This window comes from Salvelinus namaycush, unplaced genomic scaffold (genome assembly GCF_016432855.1).
Source record: "Salvelinus namaycush isolate Seneca unplaced genomic scaffold, SaNama_1.0 Scaffold201, whole genome shotgun sequence".
Taxonomy (NCBI): Eukaryota; Metazoa; Chordata; class Actinopteri; order Salmoniformes; family Salmonidae; genus Salvelinus; species Salvelinus namaycush.
In genome coordinates this window covers 102,501-115,785 of record NW_024058798.1, presented here as the reverse complement: position 1 = coordinate 115,785, position 13,285 = coordinate 102,501, and the positions used below count along the sequence as shown (strand labels likewise).

The window sequence follows — 13,285 nt, the reverse complement described above, 5'->3', positions numbered from 1 at the left end:
ATATCAGGCAGATCAAATCTGGTACTGCTATACTATTCTATATCAGGCAGATCAAACATGGTACTGCTATACTATTCTATATGTGTCAAACAGATATTAAAACTCATCTGTCTTTTTCTATTTGTTATTTATGTTGATTATATTCTAACCCTCCCTCCCCTCTTCCTCCCTCCCTCCCTCCCTCCCTCCCTCCCTGCACTCTCCCTCCCTTCCTCCCTCCCCTCTTCCTCCCTCCCTCCCTCCACTCTCTTCTCTCCCTCCCTCCCTCCCTCCCTGCACTCTCCCTCCCTCCCTCCGCTCTCCATCCCTCCCTCCACTCTCTTCTCTCTCTCCCTCCCTCCCTGCACTCTCCCTCCCTCCCTCCGCTCTCCCTCCCTCCCTCCACTTTCTTCTCTCTCTCCCTCCCTCCCTCCACTTTCTTCTCTCTCTCTCCCTCCCTCCCTCAACTCTCTTCCCTCCCCCCCTCTCTCCCCTCTCTCTCTCTCATCCCTACCTCCATTCTATTTCTCTCCTCCCCCCCCCCCTCCTCTCCTCTCTTCTCTCTCCTCCTCCCCCCCAGACCAGATAGCCAGGACTACTATGGGCAGTATCCTGTCTGCCCCTATTGCTAACAGTGATTCCAACGCCAGCTGTGTCACTGCTCTCAGCTCCTGCACAACCCAGGCTAACTCACGCAAACAACTGTTCACACACACCGGGATATAGTGAGTGTTTCTGAAACACACACAGACACACACACCGGGAAACACACACAGACACCGGGACAGAGTGAGTGTCTCTGTAACACACACAAACCGGGACATAGTGAGTTTTTGAAACACACACCGGGACACAGTGAGAGTCTCTGAAACACAGACAGACAGACAGACAGACAGACAGACAGACAGACAGACAGACAGACAGACAGACAGACAGACAGACATTGGTAGTATTTGTATATATTGGTTGTATTTGTACATGTTGGTAGTATTTGTATATATTGGTAGTATAGTATATATTAGTAGCATGTGGCATATATGGGTAGTATTTGTATATATTGGTAGTATTGTATATATTGGTAGTATGTGTATATATTGGTAGTATGTGTATATATTAGACGTATGTGTATGTATTGGTAGTATTGTATATATTGGTAGTATTGTACATAGTGGTAATATTGTATATATTGGTAGGATTGGTAGTATTGGTAGTATTGTATATATTGGTAGTATTGTATGTATTAGTGGTATTGTATATATTGGTAGTACTGTATATATTGGCAGTATTGTATATATTGGTAGAATTGTATATATTGGTAGTATTTGTATATATTGGTAGTATTGTATGTGTTGGTAGTATTGTATATATTGGTAGCATTGTATATATTGGCAGCATTGTATATATTGGTAGTATTGTATATATTGGTAGTATTGTATGCATTGGTAGTATTGTATATACTGGTAGTATTGTATTTATTGGTAGTAGTGTATGCATTGGTAGTATTGTATAAATTGGCAGTATTGTATATATTGGTAGTATTGCATATAGTGTTAGTATTGTATATATTGGAAGTATTTGTATGTATTGGTAGTATTTGTATATATTGGTAGTATTGTATATATTGGTAGTATTTGTATATCTTGGTAGTATTGTATATATTGGTAGTATTTGTATATATTGGTAGTATTTGTATATATTGGTAGTATTGTATATATTGGCAGTATTTGTATATATTGGTAGTATGTATATATTGGTAGTATTTGTATATATTGGTAGTATTGTATATATTGGTAGTATTTGTATCCTATAATCATTAGTAGTTCTTACATCTCGTCTCTGTTAATGTATAGATGATCCTCCTATTGAAAACTCTTAAGGATCTCTACAGATCGGTGTCCCACCCACGGGACAGTTGAGCTAATGTAGGCTAATGCAATTAGCATGAGGTTGTAAGTAACAAGAACATTTCCCAGGACATAGACATATCTGATATTGGCAGAAAGCTTAAATTCTTGTTAATCTAACTGCTCTGTGCAATTTACAGTAGCTATTACAGTGAAAAAATACCATGCTATTGTTTGAGGAGACTGCACAATTATGAACATGAAAAGTTATTAATAAACCAATTAGGCACATTTGGGCAGGCTTGATACAACATTTTGAACAGAAATACAATGGTTCATTGGATCAGTCTACATTTTTGCACATACACTGCTGCCCTCTAGTGTCCAAAATCTAAATTGCGCCTGGGCTTGACTAATACATAATGGCCTTTCTTTTGCATTTCAAAGATGATGGTACAAAAAAATACAAAAGAACGGTTGTTTTTTTCTTTGTATTATCTTTTACCAGATCTATTGTGTTAAATTCTACTACATTCCTTTCACATTTCCACAAACGTCAAAGTGTTTCCTTTCAAATGGTATCAAGAATATGCATATCCTTGCTTCAGGTCCTGAGTTACAGGCAGTTCGATTTAGGTATGTCATTTTAGGCGAACATTTTAAAAAGGGGCGCATTCTTAGGTTATATAGTATACCTGTTGATTCTATAGTATACCTGTTGCTTCTATAGTATAACTGTTGATTCTATAGTATACCTGTTGATTCTATAGTATACCTGTTGATCCTATAGTATACCTGTTGATTCTATAGTATACCTGTTGGATCATATAGTATACCTGTTGATTCTATAGTATACCTGTTGGTTCTATAGTATACCTGTTGATCCTATAGTATACCTGTTGATTCTATAGTATACCTGTTGATTCTATAGTATACCTGTTGATTCTATAGTATACCTGTTGATTCTATAGTATACCTGTTGATTCTATAGTATACCTGTTGATTCTATAGTATACCTGTTGATTCTATAGTATACCTGTTGGTCTCTCCTCTAGTGATGGAAGGACGGTGGCCATCAAGCGGATTCAGACCAAGACCTTTTCTCTGTCCAAGACCATCAGACGAGAGGTCAAGCAAGTCAGGTGGGGACAATAGAGGTCAAAAAGTCAACATGTCAGGTGGGGACAATAGAGGTCAACAAGTCAGGTGGGGACAATAGAGGTCTACAAGTCAGGTGGGGACAATAGAGGTCAACAAGTCAGGTGGGGACAATAGAGGTCAACAAGTCAGGTGGGGACAATAGAGGTCAAGCAAGTCAGGTGGGGACAATAGAGGTCAACAAGTCAACAAGTCAGGTGGGGACAATAGAGGTCAACAAGTCAACATGTCAGGTGGCGACAATAGAGGTCAACAAGTCAACATGTCAGGTGGGGACAATAGAGGTCAACAGGTCAGGTGGGGACAATAGAGGTCAACATGTCAGGTGGGGACAATAGAGGTCAACATGTCAGGTGGGGACAATAGAGGTCAACAAGTCAGGTGGGGACAATAGAGGTCAACAAGTCAGGTGGGGACAATAGAGGTCAACAAGTCAGGTGGGGACAATAGAGGTCAACAAGTCAGGTGGGGACAATAGAGGTCAACAAGTCAGGTGGGGACAATAGAGGTCAACAAGTCAACAAGTCAGGTGGGGACAATAGAGGTCAACAAGTCAGGTGGGGACAATAGAGGTCAACAAGTCAGGTGGGGACAATAGAGGTCAACAAGTCAGGTGGGGACAATAGAGGTCAACAAGTCAACAAGTCAGGTGGGGACAATAGAGGTCAACAAGTCAGGTGGGGACAATAGAGGTCAACAAGTCAACAAGTCAGGTGGGGACAATAGAGGTCAACAAGTCAGGTGGGGACAATAGAGGTCAACAAGTCAGGTGGGGACAATAGAGGTCAACAAGTCAGGTGGGGACAATAGAGGTCAACAAGTCAGGTGGGGACAATAGAGGTCAACAAGTCAGGTGGGGACAATAGAGGTCAACAAGTCAGGTGGGACAATAGAGGTCAACAAGTCAGGTGGGGACAATAGAGGTCAACAAGTCAGGTGGGGACAATAGAGGTCAACATGTCAGGTGGGGACAATAGAGGTCAACAAGTCAGGTGGGGACAATAGAGGTCAACAAGTCAGGTGGGGACAATAGAGGTCAACAAGTCAGGTGGGGACAATAGAGGTCAACATGTCAGGTGGGGACAATAGAGGTCAACAAGTCAACATGTCAGGTGGGGACAATAGAGGTCAACAAGTCAGGTGGGGACAATAGAGGTCAACAAGTCAACATGTCAGGTGGGGACAATAGAGGTCAACAAGTCAACATGTCAGGTGGGGACAATAGAGGTCAACAAGTCAGGTGGGGACAATAGAGGTCAACAAGTCAGGTGGGGACAATAGAGGTCAACAAGTCAGGTGGGGACAATAGAGGTCAACAAGTCAGGTGGGGACAATAGAGATCAACATGTCAGGTGGGGACAATAGAGGTCAACATGTCAGGTGGGGACAATAGAGGTCAACAAGTCAGGTGGGGACAATAGAGGTCAACAAGTCAACATGTCAGGTGGGGACAATAGAGGTCAACAAGTCAGGTGGGGACAATAGAGGTCAACAAGTCAGGTGGGGACAATAGAGGTCAACAAGTCAGGTGGGGACAATAGAGGTCAACATGTCAGATGGGGACAATAGAGGTCAACAAGTCAACATGTCAGGTGGGGACAATAGAGGTCAACAAGTCAACATGTCAGGTGGGGACAATAGAGGTCAACAAGTCAGGTGGGGACAATAGAGGTCAACAAGTCAGGTGGGGACAATAGAGGTCAACAAGTCAGGTGGGGACAATAGAGGTCAACAAGTCAGGTGGGGACAATAGAGGTCAACATGTCAGGTGGGGACAATAGAGGTCAACAAGTCAGGTGGGGACAATAGAGGTCAACAAGTCAGGTGGGGACAATAGAGGTCAACATGTCAGGTGGGGACAATAGAGGTCAACAAGTCAGGTGGGGACAATAGAGGTCAACAAGTCAGGTGGGGACAATAGAGGTCAACAAGTCAGGTGGGGACAGGTCAACATGTCAGGTGGGGACAATAGAGGTCAACAAGGCAGGTGGGGACAATAGAGGTCAACAAGTCAGGTGGGGACAATAGAGGTCAACAAGTCAGGTGGGGACAATAGAGGTCAACAAGTCAGGTGGGGACAATAGAGGTCAACAAGTCAGGTGGGGACAATTGAGGTCAACAAGTCAACATGTCAGGTGGGGACAATAGAGGTCAACAAGTCAACATGTCAGGTGGGGACAATAGAGGTCAACATGTCAGGTGGGGACAATAGAGGTCAACAAGTCAGGTGGGGACAATAGAGGTCAACAAGTCAGGTGGGGACAATAGAGATCAACATGTCAGGTGGGGACAATAGAGGTCAACAAGTCAGGTGGGGACAATAGAGGTCAACAAGTCAGGTGGGGACAATAGAGGTCAACAAGTCAGGTGGGGACAATAGAGGTCAACAAGTCAGGTGGGGACAATAGAGGTCAACAAGTCAGGTGGGGACAATAGAGGTCAACAAGTCAACATGTCAGGTGGGGACAATAGAGGTCAACAAGTCAACATGTAAGGTGGGGACAATAGAGGTCAACAAGTCAACATGTCAGGTGGGGACAATAGAGGTCAACAAGTCAGGTGGGGACAATAGAGGTCAACAAGTCAGGTGGGGACAATAGAGGTCAACAAGTCAACAAGTCAGGTGGGGACAATAGAGGTCAACAAGTCAACATGTCAGGTGGGGACAATAGAGGTCAACAAGTCAACATGTCAGGTGGGGACAATAGAGGTCAACATGTCAGGTGGGGACAATAGAGGTCAACAAGTCAGGTGGGGACAATAGAGGTCAACAAGTCAACAAGTCAGGTGGGGACAATAGAGGTCAACATGTCAGGTGGGGACAATATTAGTAGTTTCCTCTACATGTAGCTCCCAGTTTAGCTGGACCCCCTAACCTGTTAGTTCTCTGACCTCTAACCTCTGTCCAACAGGGAGCTGGACCCCCCTAACCTGTTAGTTCTCTGACCTCTAACCTCTGCCCAATAGGGAGCTGGACCACCCTAACCTGTTAGTTCTCTGACCTCTAACCTCTGCCCAATAGGGAGCTGGACCACCCTAACCTGTTAGTTCTCTGACCTCTAACCTCTGCCCAATAGGGAGCTGGACCACCCTAACCTGTTAGTTCTCTGACCTCTAACCTCTGTCCATTAGGGAGCTGGACCCCCCTAAACTGTTAGTTCTCTGACCTCTAACCTCTGCCCAATAGGGAGCTGGACCACCCTAACCTGTTAGTTCTCTGACCTCTAACCTCTGTCCAACAGGGAGCTGGACCACCCTAACCTGTTAGTTCTCTGACCTCTAACCTCTGTCCAACAGGGAGCTGGACCACCCTAACCTGTTAGTTCTCTGACCTCTAACCTCTGCCCAATAGGGAGCTGGACCACCCTAACCTGTTAGTTCTCTGACCTCTAACCTCTGCCCAATAGGGAGCTGGACCCCCCTAAACTGTTAGTTCTCTGACCTCTAACCTCTGTCCAACAGGGAGCTAGACCACCCTAACCTGTTAGTTCTCTGACCTCTAACCTCTGCCCAATAGGGAGCTGGACCACCCTAACCTGTTAGTTCTCTGACCTCTAACCTCTGCCCAATAGGGAGCTGGACCCCCCTAACCTGTTAGTTCTCTGACCTCTAACCTCTGCCCAATAGGGAGCTGGACCACCCTAACCTGTTAGTTCTCTGACCTCTAACCTCTGCCCAATAGGGAGCTGGACCACCCTAACCTGTTAGTTCTCTGACCTCTAACCTCTGTCCATTAGGGAGCTGGACCCCCCTAAACTGTTAGTTCTCTGACCTCTAACCTCTGCCCAATAGGGAGCTGGACCACCCTAACCTGTTAGTTCTCTGACCTCTAACCTCTGCCCAATAGGGAGCTGGACCACCCTAACCTGTTAGTTCTCTGACCTCTAACCTCTGCCCAATAGGGAGCTGGACCCCCCTAACCTGTTAGTTCTCTGACCTCTAACCTCTGCCCAATAGGGAGCTGGACCACCCTAACCTGTTAGTTCTCTGACCTCTAACCTCTGCCCAATAGGGAGCTGGACCACCCTAACCTGTTAGTTCTCTGACCTCTAACCTCTGCCCAATAGGGAGCTGGACCACCCTAACCTGTTAGTTCTCTGACCTCTAACCTCTGTCCATTAGGGAGCTGGACCCCCCTAAACTGTTAGTTCTCTGACCTCTAACCTCTGCCCAATAGGGAGCTGGACCACCCTAACCTGTTAGTTCTCTGACCTCTAACCTCTGTCCAACAGGGAGCTGGACCACCCTAACCTGTTAGTTCTCTGACCTCTAACCTCTGCCCAATAGGGAGCTGGACCACCCTAACCTGTTAGTTCTCTGACCTCTAACCTCTGTCCATTAGGGAGCTGGACCCCCCTAAACTGTTAGTTCTCTGACCTCTAACCTCTGTCCAACAGGGAGCTGGACCACCCTAACCTGTTAGTTCTCTGACCTCTAACCTCTGCCCAATAGGGAGCTGGACCACCCTAACCTGTTAGTTCTCTGACCTCTAACCTCTGCCCAATAGGGAGCTGGACCACCCTAACCTGTTAGTTCTCTGACCTCTAACCTCTGCCCAATAGGGAGCTGGACCACCCTAACCTGTTAGTTCTCTGACCTCTAACCTCTGTCCATTAGGGAGCTGGACCCCCCTAAACTGTTAGTTCTCTGACCTCTAACCTCTGCCCAATAGGGAGCTGGACCACCCTAACCTGTTAGTTCTCTGACCTCTAACCTCTGTCCAACAGGGAGCTGGACCACCCTAACCTGTTAGTTCTCTGACCTCTAACCTCTGCCCAATAGGGAGCTGGACCACCCTAACCTGTTAGTTCTCTGACCTCTAACCTCTGCCCAATATGGAGCTGGACCCCCCTAAACTGTTAGTTCTCTGACCTCTAACCTCTGTCCATTAGGGAGCTGGACCCCCCTAACCTGTTAGTTCTCTGACCTCTAACCTCTGTCCAATAGGGAGCTGGACCACCCTAACCTGTTAGTTCTCTGACCTCTAACCTCTGTCCAACAGGGAGCTAGACCACCCTAACCTGTTAGTTCTCTGACCTCTAACCTCTGCCCAATAGGGAGCTGGACCACCCTAACCTGTTAGTTCTCTGACCTCTAACCTCTGCCCAATAGGGAGCTGGACCACCCTAACCTGTTAGTTCTCTGACCTCTAACCTCTGTCCATTAGGGAGCTGGACCACCCTAACCTGTTAGTTCTCTGACCTCTAACCTCTGCCTAATAGGGAGCTGGACCCCCCTAAACTGTTAGTTCTCTGACCTCTAACCTCTGTCCATTAGGGAGCTGGACCCCCCTAACCTGTTAGTTCTCTGACCTCTAACCTCTGTCCAATAGGGAGCTGGACCACCCTAACCTGTTAGTTCTCTGACCTCTAACCTCTGTCCATTAGGGAGCTGGACCACCCTAATCTGTTAGTTCTCTGACCTCTAACCTCTGTCCAATAGGGAGCTGGACCACCCTAACCTGTTAGTTCTCTGACCTCTAACCTCTGTCCATTAGGGAGCTGGACCACCCTAACCTGTTAGTTCTCTGACCTCTAACCTCTGTCTAATAGGGAGCTGGACCACCCTAACCTGTTAGTTCTCTGACCTCTAACCTCTGTCCAACAGGGAGCTGGACCACCCTAACCTGTTAGTTCTCTGACCTCTAACCTCTGTCCATTAGGGAGCTGGACCACCCTAACCTGTTAGTTCTCTGACCTCTAACCTCTGTCTAATAGGGAGCTGGAGCACCCTAACCTGTTAGTTCTCTGACCTCTAACCTCTGTCCATTAGGGAGCTGGACCACCCTAACCTGTTAGTTCTCTGACCTCTAACCTCTGTCCAATAGGGAGCTGGACCACCCTAACCTGTGTAAGTTCTTTGGAGGTTGTGTGGAGATTCCTAACGTAGCCATCATCACAGAGTACTGTCCTAAAGGAAGCCTGAATGATGTGCTGATGAACGATGAGATACCTCTCAACTGGGGATTCAGGTACTGTACACACACACGCACACGCACGCACGCGCGCGCACGCACGCACGCACGCACGCACGCACGCACGCACGCACGCACACACACACACACACACACACACACACACACACACACACACACACACACACACACGCACAGACACACACGCACAGACACACACACACACACACACACACACACACACACACACACACACACACACACACACACACACACACACACACACACACACACACACCTCTCAACTTGGGATTCAAGTGGATGTCCTAACCCCTGACCTCTTGTGTGGGGGTTCCCTAACCTTTACCCCAGACCCTTGACTTCATTGTGTTTGTGTTGCAGGTTCTCCTTTGCCACAGATATAGCCCGGGGAATGTCATACCTCCACCAACACAGGATCTGTCATGGCCGCCTCAAATCACTCAACTGTGTTCTGGATGACCGCTGGGTCTGCAAAATCACTGGTAACCTTTACCCCCTGACCCATAATAATCCCTAGTCTGTACACTGTAAAACCTGCCCGCCTGGTCTGCAAGATCCCTGGTAACCTTTAACCCCTGACCTTTACCCTTTAACCAATGACCTCACCTCTGACTTTTAACCTAGCCGGGCCTGGGTTCAAATACTGTTTGAAGTTATTTCAAACATTTTATCGGTTTTCGATTAAGCTAGACTGGCTTAAAATGACCAATATTATAGTCACAAAACTGCATCTCCCACCATCTGATAGTCACAAAACTACAACTCCCACCATCTGATAGTCACAAAACTACAACTCCCCCCATCTGATAGTCACAAAACTACAACTCCCACCATCTGATAGTCACAAAACTACAACTCCCACCATTTGATAGTCACAAAACTACAACTCCCCCCATCTGATAGTCACAAAACTACAACTCCCACCATCTGATAGTCACAAAACTACAACTCCCCCCATCTGATAGTCACAAAACTACAACTCCCCCCATCTGATAGTCACAAAACTACAACTCCCACCATCTGATAGTCACAAAACTACAACTCCCACCATCTGATAGTCACAAAACTACAACTCCCACCATCTGATAGTCACAAAACTACAACTCCCACCATCTGATAGTCACAAAACTACAACTCCCCCCATCTGATAGTCACAAAACTACAACTCCCCCCATCTGATAGTCACAAAACTACAACTCCCACCATCTGATAGTCACAAAACTACAACTCCCACCATCTGATAGTCACAAAACTACAACTCCCACCATCTGATAGTCACAAAACTACAACTCCCACCATCTATCACTCCAGGCAAGGTAGAGCACACGCTGGTCTGAACCTAACCTCAAAGCCTTTCCAGATTACTGTCTGACCATCTATCGAAGGGAGGATGCAGCAGAACCCCTGTCATCCTATCAGATGAGGCTGAGAGAGGTGTACACGCCTCCTGAGTGCCAGACATCCAACCAGGAACCGACCCTGCCCGGGGACGTCTTCAGGTGACAAACACACACACACACACAAATGGATGTACATAAACACACACACATAAACGGATGTACATAAACACACACACACTCACAAACACACACACACACACACACATGGATGTACATAAACACACACACACTCACAAACACACACACACACACATGGATGTACATAAACACACACACACTCACAAACAAACACACACACAAATGGATGTACATAAACACACACACACACTGTCACTCAAGTATCTATGAACTTGTATATGTCTTTCCAGCTACTCTATAATTCTACTGGAGATAGCCACTCGCAGTGACCCTGTCCCAGTAAGTGTTGGAGGAGGAATGTGTGTGGAGGCGTGTGTGTGTGTGTGTGTGTGTGTGTGTGTGTGTGTGTGTGTGTGTGTGTGTGTGTGTGTGTGTGCGTGTGCGTGTGTGTGTGAGACTGAGCATAACCTGTATCTCTTCATCGGCATCTGTTGAGCAGCGAACCGTCATATACAGTCGTGGCCAAACGTTTTGAGAATGACACAAATATTAATTTACACAAAGTTTGCTGCCTCAGTTTGTATGATGGCAATTTGCATATACTTCAGAATGTTATGAGGAATGATCAGATGCATTGCAATTAATTGCAAAGTCCCTCTTTGCCATGTAAATGAACTGATTCCCCCCAAAAACATTTCCACTGCATTTCAGCCCTGCCGCAAAAGGACCAGCTGACATCATGTCAGTGATTCTCTCGTTAACACAGGTGTGAGTGTTGATGAGGACAAGGCTGGAGATCACTCTGTCTGCTGATTGAGTTCGCATAACAGACTGGAAGCTTCAAAAGGAGGGTGGTGCTTGGAATCATTGTTCTTCCTCTGTCAACCATGATTACCTGCAAGGAAACACATGCCGTCATCATTGCATTGCACAAAAAGGGCTTCACAGGCAAGGATAGTGCTGCCAGTAAGATTGCACCTAAATCAACCATTTATCGGATCATCAAGAACTTCAAGGAGAGCGGTTCAATTGTTGTGAAGAAGGCTTCAGAGCGCCCAAGAAAGTCCAGCAAGCGCCAGGTCCGTCTCCTAAAGTTGATTCAGCGGCAGGATCGGGGCACCACCAGTACAGAGCTTGCTCAGGAATGGCAGCAGGCAGGTGTGAGTGCATCTGCACGCACAGTGAGGCGAAGACCTTTGAAGGATGGCCTGGTGTCAAGAAGGGCAGCAAAGAAGCCACTTCTCTTCAGGAAAAACATCAGGGACAGACTGATATTCTGCAAAAGGTACAGGGATTGGACTGCTGAGGACTGGGGTAAAGTCATTTTCTCTGATGAATCCCCTTTCCGATTTTGGGGCATCCGGAAAAAAGCTTGTCCGGAGAAGACAAGGTGAGCGCTACCATCAGTCCTGTGTCATGCCAACAGTAAAGCATCCTGAGACCATTCATGTGTGGGGTTGCCTCTCAGCCAAGGGAGTGGGCTCACTCACAATTTTGCCTAAGAACACAGCCATGAATAAAGAATGGTACCAACACATCCTCCGAGAGCAACTTCTCCCAACCATCCAGGAACAGTTTGGTGATGAACAATGCACCTTGTCATAAGGCTAAAGTGATAACTAAGTAGCTCGGGGAACAAAACATAGATATTTTGGGTCCATTGCCAGGAAACTCCCCAGACCTTAATCCCATTGAGAACTTGTGGTCAATCTTCAAGAGGCGGGTGGACAAGCAAAAAAAATCTAAACAATTCCACCAATTCTGACAAACTCCAAGCATTGAATATGCAAGAATGGGCTGCCATCAGTCAGGAAGTGGCGCAGAAGTTAATTGACAACATGACAGGGCGGATTGCAAAGGTCTTGAAAAAGAAGGGTCAACACTGTCATTCTCAAAACGTTTGGGACTGTATAATCCTGACAACATTCACCATCCATTCATACAAACAAAGTTCCTTTCTAAGAACCATTGGTAGAGCATTAGATGTATCTTCATCATCTCCCCCATCTCCCCATCTCCCTCCCCCTCACTCTTCATCTCCCCCCCTCCTCTCCCTCCCCCCTCTCCCTCCCCCTCACTCCCTACCACCCCCCATATCCCTCCCCCCTCTCTCCCTCCCTTTCCGCCCCCCTCTCTCTCTCCCTCTCTCTTTCTTCCTCCCCACCTCTCTCTCCCTCCCCCTCTCCTATCTCTCCCTCCCCCTTCTCTCTCTCTCTCTCTCTCCATCCCCAGGTTGAGGACAGTTCTCTAGAGAGTGCTTGGTGCCCCCCACTCCCAGAACTAATCTCTGGCAAGGCCGACAACACCTGTCCCTGTCCCGCAGAGTACGTCGAGGTACGGAGAGGGAGGGGTTTGTGTGTCCTGCAGAATACATGGAAGTACGGAGGTTTATTCTCCGAGTGTCTGGTATAGATGACTGTGTGAGGTGTGTTGTTCCCCGAGTGTCTGATATAGATGACTGTGTGAGGTGTGTTGTTCCCCGAGTGTCTGATATAGATGACTGTGTGAGGTGTGTTGTCCCCTCCGTAGCTCATCAGAAGGTGTCGGTCTCATAACCCAGTCCACCGGCCCACCTTCGAGCAGATCAGGAAGTTGAGTGTCTGATATAGATGACTGTGTGAGGTGTGTTGTCCCCTCCGTAGCTCATCAGAAGGTGTCGGTCTCATAACCCAGTCCACCGGCCCACCTTCGAGCAGATCAGGAAGTTGAGTGTCTGATATAGATGACTGTGTGAGGTGTGTTGTGTGTCCCCTCCGTGTTGCCGTAGCTCATCAGAAGGTGTCGGTCTCATAACCCAGTCCACCGGCCCACCTTCGAGCAGATCAGGAAGTTCGTCTACCGGATCAACCCCAATAAAGTGAGCCCTGTGG

General features: G+C 47.1%; 1 protein-coding gene across 1 annotated transcript in view; it reads left to right on the top strand.

Annotated features, from left to right (window-relative positions):
- Positions 1 to 13,285, top strand: part of LOC120037992 (atrial natriuretic peptide receptor 2-like) — a 78,547-nt gene that overhangs the window by 52,298 nt on the left and 12,964 nt on the right. Inside the window, exons 9-16 of the mRNA XM_038983939.1 lie at positions 560 to 704; positions 2,879 to 2,965; positions 8,809 to 8,952; positions 9,298 to 9,419; positions 10,298 to 10,436; positions 10,706 to 10,754; positions 12,648 to 12,749; positions 13,183 to 13,285. The exon at positions 13,183 to 13,285 is cut by the window's right edge and continues 17 nt beyond it. Of these exons, the coding sequence (XP_038839867.1) occupies positions 560 to 704; positions 2,879 to 2,965; positions 8,809 to 8,952; positions 9,298 to 9,419; positions 10,298 to 10,436; positions 10,706 to 10,754; positions 12,648 to 12,749; positions 13,183 to 13,285 (891 nt within the window). The remainder of the gene's footprint in view (positions 1 to 559; positions 705 to 2,878; positions 2,966 to 8,808; positions 8,953 to 9,297; positions 9,420 to 10,297; positions 10,437 to 10,705; positions 10,755 to 12,647; positions 12,750 to 13,182) is intronic.